At 34.7% G+C, this 18,229-nt stretch overlaps 1 protein-coding gene across 2 annotated transcripts in view; it reads left to right on the top strand.

Annotated features, from left to right (window-relative positions):
- Window positions 1-17,310, top strand: part of LOC136040911 (repressor of RNA polymerase III transcription MAF1 homolog) — a 31,233-nt gene extending 13,923 nt beyond the window's left edge. For both annotated transcript variants that reach the window (XM_065725330.1, XM_065725331.1), the window contains exons 5-6: window positions 7,689-7,808; window positions 14,974-17,310. In XM_065725330.1, the coding sequence (XP_065581402.1) occupies window positions 7,689-7,808; window positions 14,974-15,031 (178 nt within the window). In that variant the 3' untranslated portion in view covers window positions 15,032-17,310. The remainder of the gene's footprint in view (window positions 1-7,688; window positions 7,809-14,973) is intronic.
- Window positions 17,311-18,229: the final 919 nt, after the last annotated feature.

Genomic DNA, 18,229 nt, shown 5'->3' on the forward strand with positions numbered 1-18,229 from the left:
CCGATCGGATCCGGTGAGATTAGGGGAGTTGGAGAGGGAAACTGGAAAACTTGGAAAACGCTTAAAGTGGAGACATTGGGATGAAAATTGGTGAGAAGAATAAGCACAAGTCCTAGATATATGATTGACACAACCGGAACGGAGTCGGAAAAATTAGAAAAAAATGAGGTATTTTTAAGTACGAATCTAATTATGGCATAATACAAATTATACCAGCACATTAGGTTGAATAACACAAATTACAGTAGCTTTTTGCAAAGTATACCTTTATGAAGCACAAATCAACTTAAAAACCAGGTTTATAGTTCAACCCTGTGAACTGAAACAAGTCATTTAAAATAATTTTTTTCTAAAAGAATGAAAACAAATCTGAAATGAATTAAAACAATGGCTATTATTTATTAAAAATGAGATAATACTAAGAGCAGAATCTTCGAAAATGGGTCTGTATAACAAAAAGTACACGCGCGCAAAAAGAAAGAAAGAAAGTGTACAAGAAAGTTGGATTATCTAAATTGAGAGCACAATTTTGCAACCACCCTACTAAAAATTCAGCTTTAATAAAATATCTATCTATTAGAAACCTGTATCTTGCACTGATCGTAAAAATACAGATAAAAACCAAGTGTACAAACTTGAACAATTTGTCTGTATAACAAAAATAAGACAGTGAACCCCGAAAATAAAATGCATAAGAAAGATGGGGCTAAGTTAATACTCAGTCTAACATCCATCCAACAAAATTATGCTTTAATAAATCAACGATCAAATCGGAATCCGAAGGTCGTTCGATCTTCGAATCAAATCGGAATCCGAAGGTCGTTCGATCTTCGAATCAAATCGGAAGAATCTTTTTCAATTTCCTTTCAAACGTCATGGAAAAGAAAGGTTAATACACTATGAATTCCGCCACAAATTAAATAAACACATTTATTTTGTAAGCTTCTAATGCTAAATACAAATTGCAAGGCTTATTCATAGATTTTTGTCTAATTTAAATTTTAAATAGTTCGTGGTAACGAACTGTGAGTTAGGAGTGACGCGGCCTAATAGTAACGGACATTCTAAAAATAGAATTTTCGTGTTATCAAAAGAATTGACTTAGTATGCTGATGTATGGAGTTACCCAACAAGATCTAATAGATTATGAAAATTTGCCTGATTTCTGAAATAGGGAGAAATACTCCCGAAAGTAAAAAAGTCCTAATGAAAATCACATCATCAGGTTCTGCTTATCTGAGAACCCCATTGTTGAAATTTCAAGCTCCCTTTTGGAAAAATGTGAAATTTTGTGTTTTTGCAAGAAAAAAGACCAAGGATACGTGTTTATTTGTTGTTATTTTACTTTTTTTCCAAGGGCTGATTGTATCGAACCAATTGTCCTATATTAATAAAAAAGGACTCATTTGAATGGAATTTAAAAGTTTTAGTGCGCTTTTTAAGTGACCAAGAAAATTGGAGGGCAAATAGCCCTCCCATGCCGCTTTTCCCCTAAATTTTTCGATCAAAATTTTGAGATGCAATGCCTCTGGATAATTTTTGGGCGAGGGAGGGGTGGCGATTTTCTGCTTAGAGGATTTTAAATGGAGAGGGAATTTTTCGGGGGAGGGGGGTCAACTTTTCTGAGGAAATTTTTACACTGGAGTTCTTACGCAAAATTCTTGTTTTTTCGTCTGACTTTCTCTTTGTCGACGGGATAGAATTTTATTGAAAGTTCTGTGTGTGTGGGTATTTTTTTTTGTGGAGGTGGAGCCAGATTTCTTGGCATTATTTCAAAAACCCTCAGATATTGAAATAGAAAAAAGTTTTTTCAACTGGAAGTAAGCAGCAAAATTAAGACTTAAAACGAATGGAAATTATTAAATATTTGTAGGGGTTTGTCCCCTTTTTAGTCTCTCTCATTACGCTAATGTGGGAATTTTGTCCCAATTCTTTAATAACGACTCATGAAACACAAGGGTCATTTAATTAGAACAATGAAAATGTTTTTCTAAAGTACTTAAAAACTTTAGGGTGAAGAACGAGGTGTTGAGGAAGGGGCAACCTCCTTCGTGTACGTTGTAATTTCTGTTTGTGGTAAGTTTTAATGTTGGTCCTTAATTTCAGTTGAAAAACTTTTTAGCTAAATAAAAGTTCAAATTGGGATAAACAATTTTAATAGATGTGAATTTTTCCGCTGGTGACAGTCACCGTACATGTGACCGATATATCCAGTATTTTTGTGAATTATCACTGTCTGTTAAAAGGACTTATCCCTATTTGAACTTTTATTTATCGTCGTGCAAAAGTTGTGCAGTCTTTGAAATTATCTACGTTTTTTTTTTTTTTTTTTTTTAAATTTAATCATGAAGTCAGCATTTAATTTTTTAATTTAATCAATTGAAATCAGATCATGAAGACATTTTTGGATCCAAGGGATTTTCCTTTTTTTGACCAAATAAGAAAACTGTTCAATGGCATTATTCTAATCCTAAGAACTAACTGATAACCCTTTGCAATCTTTGAAAAATTTTAAAATTAACCCTTTGAAAATTTGCAATTACCATCATAATGATAGATGAATCGATGGACTTGAGAGGAATGAATCCAAGGATATTCTTATTTTGTCTTTCTGATGCAAGTTGCAGTTGCAGGCTTGATTCAAAATTCTGTGTTTTAGAAGAAAAATAACAGTAGAATTTTTTATCAGATTTAAAAAAAAAATCGACAAAGGAAACGCTATGCGGTCACCATCTGGGTATATAGTTTTTTTTATACTACAAAAGACGAAGTTAAGCATTAATAAACCTTAGCGTAAAAAGCGACGACTTTAAAAGGTTGGTAGTTCCCCATATATTCCGAATAATTTTGTTCCGTCTACGATTATAGAAAAGTCATACTTGGAAAAAAAAATAGGAAGCTAGTGGTGCAGGGACTGATTGAACGTGACTTTTGGGTTCGTGAGTTTATTCCTGGCTTCAAATGGTAGGAACTGGGGCATATAGTTGATATTGTATTTTGCTCACGGAAACCAAGGAGTATTACATGGATCCTTTTGGTACCCATGCTATCCCTTTGTCAAGATGTATCTTGGTCGCCCTTAGTTAAAATATGTGAATATCTCAAATGGTAGTCTCTAAAGCTTGTCACATATTGTGATTCCTCCTAAAGTCAAGCAAATTGTCTGCAGCAAATCTGGGCATCCGTGATTCCAAGTCTTTAGCTCTGTATTTTACTCCAACCTACATCAAACTTAAATCCAACAATGAATGAATGAATAAAAACAAACTGAACACAAGTGCAGGGGTTCCAATTTTTGAAAACCCTTGAAAGGACAAGATCTCTTTGCTTAGTAAACAAAAAATTAAGACACCCGCAGATATTTTTCAAGGTTTAAGAGAATTTTTTTCTCAGTAAAATATTTAAAAACAACAATTTCAAATATGACGGGAATTTCAAATATGAAGGGAAATACCCCCAAAATGGCACTCCAGCGCAAGCTTTAAATTTTTCTGAACCTCTACAATCCCCCTCTACAAAGAGGGGGGTGTTAATGTAACCATCTTTTGGTTCAAGACTGGGAAATCATATTATTTTTCTGTAAAATTAAAAATTGGTACTTGCATATGTTTGATTCCAAGATCTTCGTAGCTCTTTAGAAAAAAAGGCACATTGACTATCCAACGAGCATTGTTCAAGATTACATATATTAAATTGCGGTCAGCTGTTATTGTTTTTAGTCTCGGTGGCTCTATAATGGTTTCCCCTTGAATAGATACTTCCTCCAAGTCTAGCAAATACTTTGGTAGTCTTAGTCTTCCACGTTTCACATATATTTGTTTTAACTTTTCACTGTCCTTTTGGACATTAATCAAACCAAGTCCTCTTTTATTGCGTTTTTTTTCATAATTCAAAAGGTTTTTCAGTCTTGGATAGAAATTGCTCAATTCCTCGATATATTTCGATTGGTTTTTGAACAACGGCACACGGCATGTTTATCCAAGTTTAGTGGTATCATGTGCAAAGACACAACGCCTGTTAGTTAAATGATCTGAAAATTAAATAGTCATTGTTCAGCTTGAGGGTTCCATAACTCCAAATCGATTGCTGCGATAACAACAAAGGAAAAAAAGGTCTTTAATTGAGTAAAATCAACATAAACTGAGTAAAAAAATAGTTCGGCTTAAAAACATTTACAATCTCGTATAATTTTTACTAAACTTGTTAATATAGTTCTCTTGAACAAAGCCGAAAGAATTCTTGCATAAAATTCATATAAAAGGTAAAGAGAGCATAGGGAAAAAGTGAATCTAACTAAATGATAGCCATTAGTATCCCGAATCAGGTGAGCCATAGCTTAAGTTCTCTAATATATCTGTTGTTTAAATAAACACAATTTCTTTAACATTAAAGAGATACCCAAGTGACTTGGACAGCTTTCGCCCCTTTAGAAGAAGAAGAAGTTAGGATTACCTTGCAAGGGGAATGTAAAGTGTTGCAGCAGCCTTTCATTGGCCACCGACAAAAGTGCTCCGTGAGCAGTACTTTGATTTTGTTTCTTCGCCATCGATTGAATGCTGGAGCTGTCAACCCTTTAAAATTTTAACAGTGGTATATCTCAACAAGAATTTTTTCCTGGAAAAAACAAAATCAAAATAAATGATGACACGTCTCTTAAAGACGGTCTCAAATAAACTGTATTCTTAAATTTGGATTTATTATTTACTTTCGGACATCCAATTAACGTGATTGATTTCAAAATGTACTTTGTATAAAAGCTAATGCTTTATTACTTTGCCCCATCACATGAAACCTAACATAATCCATGTTTTTGCTTCTAAAATTACAGAATATACATTTTAAGGCTAAGCTACTTTGCCTCGAAATGCAGCACTATTAATTGTTTTATATGTATTTGAGGCTGAAAAAAAACTTGATCTTATTTTAATCACTCCAAGCTCTCCTCAATTCAAAGGAAGCGCAAATGAACAAATCGAAGATCAAATCAAGGCTTTTTTGCAGGAGGGGAAGTATCCACAAAGGATTCGTTCCTCCAGGACTAAATGTGAATTAACTTTTGTTATAAAGTCGTCCCTGAAAGGCTCAGAAAAAGAGTAATTCATGAGTGACCCGAGACTGTAGAAAAATATTTTCTCCGTCATGGCAACGCTCCCTGTCACACCTTCTCCATCACATACATTTTTGCCTCTAAAGGTATTCCTATGTTTCCCCACCCCTCTTGTTCCTCTGACCTCGGCACCTATGACTTCTCCCTTTTTCCAAAACTGAAAAATGTCTTCAAAGGCTGTCATTTTGGGACTTTAAAAGCAATCCAAAAGTTTGTAACAGACATGTTGAAGACCATAACGGTTGAGGACCTCCAGCGCTGCTATGAACAGTGGGGAAAACGTCTCCATTGGTGTTTAGCTGCCTAAGAGAACTATTTTGAAGAGGATAACGTTGATGTTTGAAAGAAATAAATATTTTTAAGAACAGATCAGTCTCGTTACTTTTCTGCCATACCTCGTGTATAAGCCGCTTGCTAATTTGGTAGTTTCGGAGGCAACAAAGATGCCGAATCAGAAGGGGGTAGACTACAGCATGGCAGAAAACATTTAGTGCTTGAAACTGTTTTGATTAATTTACCTGAGATTGGTAACTGCTGTTATTGCTTGCTATTGTAAGTGAAGGATGATGGGTCTCGGAAATGGCGTGCACATCTGTAAATCATTTATTCTTATGTCCCATTGGGTTAAGTTTTATAACGATCGAAAAAAAACGTACACGTTGCGCTAAAAAGTTAGTAGTAGGGGGTGGGGGTAGAGGATCCACAAACCCATTTTGTGCTTTCAGTCAGACAGGTGTAAATCCTTGTAGGACTCATTCAAGATGTACCATACCTACCTTTCTTCTAAAATGAGGCAGTGAGTGGGGGGTCGGGGCTGTGTAAGGGACCATAGGCCTATTCCTGTTCTCCAATTACACAAAATTCAAGATTCTTGCACAGATCCGGTTCAGAAAAAGGTTCAACATTTTCTTCAGGTCTGTTTGCATGTTGGATTTAGCTTGTTGTAGTCAGAGCTCATATTGATTTGGAAATTACCCTGCTTTTACTTGAAACTACCCTGCTTTTATTTAGGTCATTTTTGTGCCAAGTCGTGGTTTAGCTTGTTTAGCACTGGGTTTGGATGAAACTCGTTTTTTTGCAGCAGGTCATGACAGCTTGTTTTGAAACAAGTCAGGAAATCGCTCATTTTTGTACCGAGTTACGATTTAACTAATTTTTTATTCGGATCAATTGACAGCTTGGACTGCAGCTTTTCGCCAATTCGCTATTTTAATTTATTTTTGTAGAACTTCATCATCTACGTAATCCTGCAGCTTGGCTATCGTACATTTTTGCAATGAGGTTGAGAATCCTTGCATGATTCCGGTTGAAACGGGTGTAAAATGCCTATCATTCTGGTTAAAAATGGGCGATTAGAAGGATTGGTTATAGACAAAATTTGTGCTTCCTGCCATCTATATTTAAAATCCTCTAAACATTTCAAGTTTTTGATAAAATTTTTCGTGCCTATCTTTTGCACTGAAACGTATCTGTCAAAAACGACCATTTACATAATTTGAGACCCTTGCCATTGGATCTGTGTGAGTTTTGTCCCCTTGAAAGCAAATTCATTTGGCTTTTTGATCACTCCGGGTGAAATGGCTATCTCCAAATTTTGATAACATGCATTTGAGGGGAACGGATGTGCCTGGGGGCAAAGAAAAATGGAAGTTGATTGTCTTTCAGTTTTTTTCCCTTTTAAAAGGTTACTAGAATTTTCAATGTCCTATCAAATGAGCCCCTCTGGGAGCTCAGTTTCTATGTCTATAGTCTGTCGGGAATTCGAAGTGGCCAGAAAAAAAGAATGGGAGAAGAAATTATCCCGCTGAATTTAATACTACAAAAACATACTCTTGAATGAGGGTTTACCCTTGCAGGATCGTCCAGCATCAAGGAATCGCAGATAGCACCAGCACATTGTCCCAGAATAGCCAAAGATGGCTAAGGCTGTGATTAATGACTGCCAATTTCAAACAGAAGAAATACTGTGTCTATACAAACTAATATTCTATTTTCATGAAATGTATTGTTTGGCTCATTTCTCATCAGGGAGATGGTTAGCCTATATAGGTGTTGGTGCTTTATATGATAGCCGAACTATCTGTAACACGTTTTAAATATAAGCTAAAAATAATTAGTAAAAAAGAAAGAAAATAATAAGGGAAGCATCGAGAAAGACTTAGCCAAATTAGCAATAGTATTCGATAATACAAACTCATAAATAATGCACCATATCCAAACTGTAACTTCTTGAAGATAGCTTGCTTTCAAAATTATTTTTTTATAATTTGTTTGACCTTATACAACTAACTTTTTTATTTTAACTACTAATTCTATACTGAAAATCCTTGAGAACGAAAGCGTTGAATTTTATCTATTTGAATTGTTATTTTTTTATTTTAAGCAGTATGACTTAAAAACTTTACCGAATGGCCGTCAATGGAGGCGAAAAAATTCGACGTGCATATTATCCGTCCATTTACATTTTTGTATTGACACGCGTGATTGTCCATACAATTGGACCGGCTAATGCACAGCGTACCTTTATGGATCTAAGATGTGCTGTCATTATTTGCTATTAATGTCTATTTTACATTTATAGCTTTAATCCTCCTACTGATGAAGATCCAGCGTCTGATGATGGAGCATTTTGGGGCTTTTACTACTTTTTCTACAATCATACTTTGAAAAGGATTGTATTTTTTACGTGTAAATCAGTACCGTAAGTCAAGTTATGCATTTTGATATTTCTTTTCTTCCTTTTTTATGACTTTGGTAGCATTGAATTTTAATTATTTTCACCGCAACATTAATATTTATATTCCCGACTGATTGATTTTTATTAACAATTTTACCATAAACACGCTTCTGCGTAAATTTTAGAGAGGAGTCTATTGGCTTTCTTATGGTACTTACAGGCAAGTAAAGAAATGAAGTTCATTTATCTATGTTTGTAGGTTCATAACGTGTTTTTTCTTATAATTATCATGAGTACGGACTCTCATACTTTCTGCGTCTGTGTTGTCTGGAGGCTTAGTTAAAACAGAGAAGGTTTGCATTTCAACAAATGAAATAAATAAATATCGACATCTTAGGACAATGTGAAAACAGAAAAATGAACCAAATCCAAGCAGAGATGGATCTGGGCATTTTCTTTACATTAATTAGCTATTGAAAATTATTTTCTCTATTTATAATTTTCTAATTTGTCGGTGCATCCAACATGCATCAATGATCCTAAAGAAATAATTTGTTGCTGCATTTCGCAAAAACAATCCTTATGGTTGAACAAGCTTTTGTGTGACTGCAGCTTTGCTTTTTTTTTGGGGGGGGGGCTTGGACTAAGTAGTTGCTCTGAATATTTTGTGTTTTTATGCGTCTGAAAAGTTTTCCCGTCCATTAGATATATAGGTACAAATAAATACAAAATTTCAAATTATGTTGGAAGTTAAAAAGTACTTTTGGTGTTCCTTCTCTCAATGTAACAATAGAGCTTTGACTTGAGATCCGAACAATAACACTTTCTATTTCCAAACTTATACTAGTAAGGGTCACATAAATTGAGAAGAACACTGGAAACAAACCAAGATGTCAAAATATACTCTCTCCTTGCTACAAGTCTATGATTGTTTTTTATGTAGTGTGTTTTTCTTCCGCCATTTTGAACATTGAGAAAGCATATGCAAATGGGTTTCACCAATCAATGCAATGTGACAAAATGACCAAAATATTCTTTTAGCTCAAATTATCATTCATATGGAACCATATACTGCAGCCAGATTGATAACGCTTGTGCATAATCAAGCAAAGAAAACGCTTTATGATTGCTTTTTGTTTTTATTTTTTTGGAAAGCTGAAAACGCAAGAATTTTTTTGGAGCATTTGCTTCTTCGTTCGTTTTGCATGTAAACCGTGAGAAAATTTTAAAGTTTCCTTAAAATGGCTACATCGACGGCAATAGCTGGTCTAGCCGTTTTTATTTGTTCGTCTTCTTTTCTTTTCTTAGTATTTGATTTTTGTTTTATATCGATAATTGGATAAAAAACGACGTCTTCAATATTAATAGAAAATCCATAATGCTAATGATGGCTACTGCGAGAAAACGAATAAATTTTTAGATGTAAAACATATGCGACTTTCAATTTGGTTTTACATCAGAATTTGCGATTGCTATATGTCACTTGGTTAATACCAACTGCCATAAAAACGACGTCTTCAATAATAATAGAAAAATCATAATGCTAATGATGGCTACTGCAAGAAAACGAATAACTTCTTAGATGTAAAACATATTTAAAACATATATAAACATATATTTGGTTTTATTATTCTTAAAGGCTGCGTTCTTGATTCGAAACTTTCTCATTTTGTTTGACATGATCAGAAGTATGGAAAACCAATGCCTAAATAAAACTTTCAGAATGACAATTTGTAGTCTTTTATCATAAACTTTTAATAATGTTTTTACATAAAAGAGAATTTGTTAGATGCTAAGCATGGACGTAGGCAGCATCTTGTCTAGAGGGGGCAACCGATTCTCTGATGGAGAGGGGGGGGGCTTATAAATGCTCCCCATGGTCCTTTGAATACAGATCATTAGAAGCTCGTCATTCTATATTACGCTAAAACTCGGCCTTTGGCTTTTTCTATATTCTGCTTTTCCCGCAATACTATGATATAATAGACCTACTATCCCACTTCCAATGTGCGGAAAATATAAATACCATAAAAGCAATTTGACTCAAATCACATCACGGTTAGATAACAGCTTCCTGTTCTAATAATTCAATTCAAAAGTTTAATGTTAGGCAAATTAAATAGCAAAATTGGTATTGGGGAAACTGGCCCAGGTTTAGCCAAAGCAAATACTCTCAGTATAGAAACCTGTGGGGCTTCTGGTGGATTATAAAAGCTCTGGCAGATGGCAGAGTATGTTTTAAAATGTATGGCCTTGATTAATACTTTTACCAAAATATCAGATTGGATCACGTCTTATGTTGACTAAACCTGGAATTTTGTTTAATTTTTGTCTGAAGGCCTACGCCTAATTAAAATACTGGAAAAGCCGTAAACTCACGTTGTATTCTCTTATTATTTGCCTGTCTTTTTGCAGCTTCCGAGACATGCTATCTTCACCGGTTTGCTGTTATACGTTCGGATACCCGGGTTAGGTTCGGCATGCCAAACCAAGATATCCGATAATGGGCTATGCTTGTAAAAGATATGTAAACAGCATATTTAAAGTTTGAAGGCAAGCCAAAAACCCAAAACTTGATTAATTCTGACGTTATTTAATCCTCTCAGACCAGTAGATAAACTGAAATTCTATTTCTTTTAAATTTCATTCAAGATAAAATGCTTAAAAGTAAAACAAAAGAGAAAATAAAGAAAGGTGGCTGAGATCCAAAAAAAAGAAAAGAGCCGTTTTTTTTTCTTAGTCGACAAAAAGTCAGTTGGATTCTCTGGAAATGTCATGGGTGTCCCTAGAGGATCGCTGCAAGACTATATGAAAAAAGTTGAAAAGCTGAATATTCCTCTACAAAGGCCCGGAGTTTCTTTACACCCTGATACTGCACATGATACATATTTACAGAGAAACAAGAAAAAGGACTAAAAGCTTTCTCGAAAACGGTAGCTGATATGCATTTCGACTGCATTACTCCCCTAGAAGCACGTAAATTTGTATAAACTCATGACATTATTAAGAGCATAAAAGTACGGGATAACAGGAAATGCAAAGGTAGTGGAGACAGTTAAGGAATTACAGGTAAAAAGTGGTACCTTGGTTTTATAGATCGTTTTAAATCTCTATCAGTAAAAACGCTGGATGACTGCCTCTCATTATTTGCTTTACTCGCCTCATTTTATCAATCAAGTCAAACTATCCAAACAGTCACATGTACATCTGAATTTTGACGACTAGATTATCCGATAAACCATTGAATTGCTTGATCTACCTAAAAACAAAGGTGTTTTACTTTTAACTGTCCCTCGCCACATTACTCACAAACTACAGCCTGTAGAGAGGATAGTCATGAAGCACTTTAAGGCCTACTACAACCAGGAAGCCGCAAGTTTTATGACTGCCCATAAATTTAAAACTATGTCACTGTATAATATTGCTAAGCGGCTGGGGAGAAAATTTTCAAAGGCTTTCACTCCTGAGAATAAAATCAGTGGAATCAGAGCAAGTCGGGTGTACCCCATCAACGATAATGTCTCCAAGGATTACGAGTTCCTCTCGTTATTTTTCTCAGACGGAATGCCTACCACATCTAGTGAAGCCCTTTACAGTGAGTTTTTATGCTCAGCACAAGTCCTGTGTGACATTTAGAGTCCTTCTTTAACATAGACCCTGAAACAGACGCAGCACACTTTCTGTCTCTAAACGAGAAGCAAAGGTCAGCAGATGATTTATTGAAAGATATCGTCCATGCAACCCCTTCCCAAAAGGCTCAACACAAAACATAAACAGGAAAAATAGGAAAAAGTCAGAAGCACTCACTGACACCCCTGTGATAGAACGCATTACTGCTGGGATAAAAGCTGTATCTGCTAAGAAAGCCCTAGTCCTGGAAAGGAAGACAGTCAGAGAAGTGAAAAAACTAAAAGGCATGTTTCTTATAATAAGAGTTTCAGTTATAGTGACCATTCCGACGCAGACGATCCTGTGTACAACTCTTCCAGACTCCAGTATGGAGGTTACAGACAAGCCCCCTACCAGCAAATTCCAATTTGACACTGAAAAAGTCAAGACTGATGATAACATTCTGGTTGACCTGAAGAGAAAGGGAATCCTGTTCACTATAGATGAGACGGACAGCGTCTTAAACACCGAAGTTGAAATTAAACTGCAACTACTGACAGGTGGAAGACCAAGACTAGCGGAACGGCTTACTTTTGTGTAGATCAGTCAATTTGTAATTTTAAATTAATACTATTTAATTTCTTTTAAACCTTGCTGAAATTCATTTTGTAGTTTTTTGTACTCACATATTCTTTCTTAATTTTATTGGCAAAAAAAGGTTTTAATGTTCCCCTGGCCACAGTTTTGTTTCTTTTGTCAGGTGACCAAACATAAGCCAGAGACGGCCGAACCAGTAATGGCTTGGTCCAGGTTCAGCACTTTTGACCGCTTGGATAGAGAGGCAAACAGGTTGAAAAGTGGAGGAACATTACTAATTGTCTTTTTCAAGGATGGTATTGAATGAGTTACCTTTCCTTTGGCATATTCAGCAACTTCTGATTGCTTGGATCAATTCCTGGAGAATTGAAAAAGTCAAAACTGCCGATCGTGGGCCAGTCTCCTATCTATATATGGGACCAAAAATCAATATTGAATATTGAAACCTAAATATAGATGTCGGAAACGATATTTGGAAATTTCTGTTTATTTTCCCCTTGACCTTCGCCCATGATGACGAGAGGTATTTTCAGTCATACGGATTGAAAATCTGCATAAAGGGATTTTGTCATGTTTTGTTTTGTTGTAACTGTTGGTGTGCTTAAATTAATATACATGTGTATGTCATTTATGAAAAGGAATTTGGTATTTTCTTTACATATAACTAAGTTATGTCTTTCTCTTAAACTTAATTCTCGTTTTCTTAAGGATGTGTTTTCTATTTTTGAAATGAAAGTTTCAAAATATCTGAACAACGAAAACTTTTTTTTGCTGATGATATGATATGCGGATATTTCATCGCAGGATTGTGTCCTGTTTTGAGGCTCTAAATCTTGATGCATGAAATTGTTTTCAAAATTTGTCGTCTTGATTGGGACTCCTTTCGGCCTGTCTACGTCTAATATAATTTTTGAGTCTATGAGAAAAAAATTGAATTTGTTTAAGTCAAGAATCGTTACAGCCAATTTTGTTGAGTTCAGCAAGGGCCCAGATTTGCGAAAACCAAAACAGTGAAATTATACAAAAACGGATATGATCGTGAAATCTGAATTCTTGGCATTTGTCAAAAGTTGGCATAAAACGTGCGTGAGTCGACAAATTGTTGTTTCTTATTAGCTTGAAATTAACTTCGTGTATCCAGCACTTTTCAAAGTTTTGGGAATAACCTAGGTACAAAATAAAATTACTAAATTACTAGTTTCAACCTAGACAAAATTTTAAGATCAAAAGGTCATGTAAACTACGCGCGTTTTTTTCCAAAATACAAAAGAAAAGCTGTGTTCTGTTAGCAAAAATAAGGATATTGAAGAAAATAAGTGATTTGAGGTGGGGCTAGCCGCAGAATACGCTCCTGAATGATTGGAATCCTCCGAAGATATATCGGGGAACCTTATCCTCACGAAAATTAGGCTGAAGTAAAGTATATCGACTTTTCTTCAGCAAAGAAAGTTATTGTGCTATGTGAATGTATCTTCGACGAATGAATCTAAGACCCGAATGGCGTTTGCTTTAAAGCTTCTGTTTCCATCCCTTCGTCCCTCCAGAATAATGTCTATAATTCTATATATAAAAAATTAAAGAAAAAAAACCCACTACAATTCATTGAGCAGGTTACTAGATTGTGTGTCCTACATAGTATTTTTGGGTTCAAAATCGAAGGGACCAAGACCATCCCCAGAAAGAAAAAGAATTTTGCTTCTTCAACCTTAAAATAAATTTCCTCGTTATCACATGGTAAATCTAAATTCTGCAGCAAAAAAAAAAAAAATAATAATAATGAAGAAGAGAAAAAAGGAAATTCGATTGGACAGCTCGATGTGTTCAGACTTAGTCTCTGATTAATCTTTCCATTGATTATCAGTGTTGTTTCTAAATGAGTCTTGTCGTGGGTATAGCCCTTTTGGGCTTTTCTGTATCAAATAACTCACTCCGTATATAAGCATGCTTTGGAATATTGTCAATAATGACAATCAGTGTCGACTGCTCAAGTTAATACAACTAATATAATTTATAACTGGAGAAAGGAAGACTGATTCGGATTACGAATGATATAAAAAATACATGTTCTATAGTCCAGATCCGAATGAATTGTGGCCTCATTTCATTTATGCAAAGCCTGTCCCAATTTGGGGTATCTAAACTTGTGGAAGTAATCATGACATGGGCCCTCTATTGTTATTCTATGTGTATTCCGTTGGTTTTTGGCTGCTTGGCAGTTTTTTTTCATGCTTCTCCTTGATATTCGAAAATCATTGAACGATAAACCCTCATACGAGAGTATATTTGTTCAGCTGTCAATAAAGAAAGCAGTTTCGTTTATTTTTAGATAATTTCTACAATTAAAACCGTCATACTTCTTTTGGGATTTTTCTTTCCAGATTTCTACAATTGCTTTCTAACATAGATATTAGTTGTTATTAATCATTGGAATTGTATGTATGTATTGGAATAATGACTCTTCTTTACTACTAAGATCTGCGCTTCGGCTCTGTCATGTGTTGTTACAGCTGAGTTCCAACTCTGGGTCCGTTATTACTAAGCTAAGATTAAACCCAGTGTCCCACTACAGGACAAAAGGACAATTAGTCCAATTTACTTCAATTAACCGAGCTTCTCGCATCTATCGTTACTGCAGAGTGACTTGAACTTCGATCCCCCTTCTACAGGGGAAAGTTCCATGGTTAGTCCACAAGAAAAGATTTGCTAAAACCCGGGGTTCAGGATTAGAATTGTGAATAGCAGTAATATCTGTCTAATAAATCAGTTTTAGTGCCATTTTTGGCACTAAATAAATATTTGCCTATCGTAGTCACTTTTTTCTGTTTTGCTCTTCTCTCTTCGGAATGCAAACTAGCTTATTCTTCTTACTCCGCTTTTTCTTCTTTTCAGCATTATCTTCTCATTGCATATAACGCTGATAAAGTGCTAGAAAAACTTTTTCTTTCCATTCTTTTTAAACCAAAATTGACAATTTCTTTTCTAGGACTTTATACGATTCTGGTTTGGGCGACACCTTATCTCTGTCAGAATCCTATGAATAAGAAATATATAAAAATCGACGATTTTGTGTAGCATTTACGAGGCTATGTACGTCGTTTCTTTGTTGATGTACATGAACTCTAATCGCCGAAGTGGTCGCTTTGTGGAGCACAATGAAAGTATTTGAAGTGGTAGGGAAAGGATAAAGCTAAGAACATAGAACTGGATTTATCCATTGAAAAAATTTAACTGCTTTTTATTTATGTACTATATAGCGTTTAGTTTTTATCGTCGCCTGCTTTAAATGTGCTATTTGGCAAGTTTATACTCATTTTTTTTCTTTTTTTACATTTCATCTTTTTTTGCTCTCTTTTTTCGTTTTCCGGGGTTTTTTGATGCAACGCCTTTACAATTCGAAAGTGTTATACAGGGAATAGACTGGCGTATATTCCCTAAAACAATATTTAGAATTTTGATTTCATTGATGACTATAGTCATACATTAAACTATGTAGCTCTACATTTTCCCTTAAACAACATAATGACCCCAGTTTAAGAATATAAAATGACTTCAATAGCGCGAATATTTATGCCGAATAATTTTGGGACCATTAAAATATAAATAGACAATACAAGTCCGAAAAACATACCCCACCTCCGCAAAAGAAATGGAAAGTGACGTCGCGACAACAAGCATACGAGAAGCAAAGGTCAATGACGCTGATCAGCGAGCAAAGAGAGATGAGCCTATATTTATGTAGGCCGAAATCCTTAGCGAGAGAAGGGGAGCAACAATTAGCGCTGCCAGAGACTTTTAGAAGCATTCTTAAAATAGTACTATTATAGATAGTTGAAGAGTTGGTTATAGCTTCGCCGGCTTTTTGTTGCCCCTCTCCATTTGCTATGCTCGCTACGACCGGCAGTGCGAACCTTGCCATGTTCTAAAATATGTTTCTGCAAATAGAATATTAGTCGGAATATTTTTGTAAAAATCGTTCGTTTTTGCTTTCAAGTGGATACTCTTTTATTTATCATCCAAGTGTTTAATACGGAGTGTTATTCTTTAAGGTGTAGTAGTAGACCACTAATTGTTTATCTTGAAGTTAACTAGTTATTCCCTTTTTGTACAAATATTGCTTTATTCCGGTTTTATTTTGTGCATACTTGTTTTTTCGGTAAGAAAAAAGGTGCATACAAAAAAAAATTTTTGTTTTTGTAATAGAAACTCGTGGTACAAAATTTTTTTGTTATTTAGTCCTTCCGCATAGTTTACGTAATGTACAGGAACGCGATTCGGTAAGAGTAATGGTGGCGAGGGGGGTGTCACTCTTCAACCCCGATAGTTTGAAACGCTGTTAGACAACTACTAAAAAGGAGGAATTTCAAGAAAGTTGTGTAAACAAGGATTATTTTTAGACTTGATCTTACAATGGAAAATACTTCGCTTCCCTGAAAGAAACCGGAATTTGTGTCACTTGTTCAGTGTTATTTTCAATTTTGTAAATTTGTTATTAGTGTATTTACCTTATGTACATGACTAGATATCTATTCTTCTCGAGGAGTATATAAAACCATAGTCTACTGTGGTGCGTAATTTGTAAAAAAGAAAAATAGCTGGCTATGAAAACGACGTACAATCTATACAAATTTACTTTTTTGATATCTAAAATAAACTTTTTAACTTTGAAAATTGAACTTCCCTAGGGAAAATGTTCAATATTTAATTTGAATTTTCAACACAACTTAAATACTTTTTAAGGCATCAGACTCGTATGGCTCTGATAGTATCCAATGGTTAGAACGTAATACTACATGTAAATGTGGTGTGTAAAAATAGATTATGCCTGTTTCAACTTTTATTACATTTTTGGAATTAAAGAACCCGTTTTATTTGTTCTAATCTTCAAAAATGAAAGATTGTACTCTTCTGTTGTTTTGTTTGAAGTATACATCAGACGTGACCTAGGGTGCGATTCCTGCTGCCGCAGGATCGACGCAAGGACTTGTATAGTCGAAAAGCGACCTTAATCAACGAATATATTGCATGTATCGTTTTCTGATTTGCCAGTTGATAATTATTTTGTTTATTTGGTGTTACCTGGAAAGTTTATTTTAGAATCTATTTGTCTGTAAACCAAAGAAAAGCACAAAAAGAAAAGAAAAAATCGCATAGGCCTAGTGTTTTCTTAGTATTCCGAATTGTATGTCTTTCTGTTGTTTTTTTTTTCTTATATCTATGACCTGTTAATCGAAATCTCTTTCCCTCCTTTCTTTCTAGTAGTCATTATTTCCTTTTGTAATGTTAGCTTATAGGCAAAAAATAAAAAGAACGTCTTGTGGTCTTTGGTTTCTAATTTAAAGCAGATCAGTATATTCATTTTCATTTATGTAGCGATATTTGATGACCATGTCTTAGTTGTGGGATGCCCTGCAACGTAGTAACGAACTCAGTCCAGCTTATAGTAAAAATTTATAAACGTGTTTTAAAAAAAAAAACTATCAAATGAAGAATCTCCATTTAAGGCTGAATCAGGAATGGTAATGATTGTTTCGATTAATGTTCATGGTAAAAGTTTATTGCGAAAATAAAATTACTGTAATTTCGAAGAATAGCCTGAAATCCCCCCAAAGTGGTGTCGCATCGAAATGTGAACTTCACCATTAGAATCTCAATAGCCGAAAACCAATACTACAGTCTTCGATCCTGAATAGCGAGGAAAATTACTGTTTTGATGGGAATCAGTCTCTTCTTTTTATTCTCCTTTTTTTCTGTCGTCGCTAGTGGGGCACTGATGCATCATGAAAAGATGTTTATACTCTATTATGTAGTCACGTGTAATCAACGCTTATAGAGAATATCTTAATGGATAGGAAAGACTTCAAAGTAAAATAGAATGTTAAATAGAATAGTTAATGTTTAAAACAATTGGAGCGACTGTAGAAACCATCTTCAGCAAGTTTTAAGTTACTCACGATATTCCTTATTAAAAATATATTTTCTGTTTTACTTTTTCTTAACTCTTCTCGCGAACGTTTTAGATATAAGAAGACGGTTAAAATATAGCTATACACTTATTTTCAAACATGTATGAAATGATGCTATAAGATGCGAGTTGGGTTTCTTAATAACCGTAAATACTACCTATAAAAAGACATAGCATTTATAGTTTTGATAAATTTTCGGCAAATTTTGACTACAAGGCTCCCGAATGATTGACCATCTGTTAATACAAGACAACAGACCTATAAAAAGACATAGCG

The sequence above is a fragment of the Artemia franciscana genome, chromosome 21 (genome assembly GCF_032884065.1).
Source record: "Artemia franciscana chromosome 21, ASM3288406v1, whole genome shotgun sequence".
Lineage (NCBI taxonomy): Eukaryota > Metazoa > Arthropoda > Branchiopoda > Anostraca > Artemiidae > Artemia > Artemia franciscana.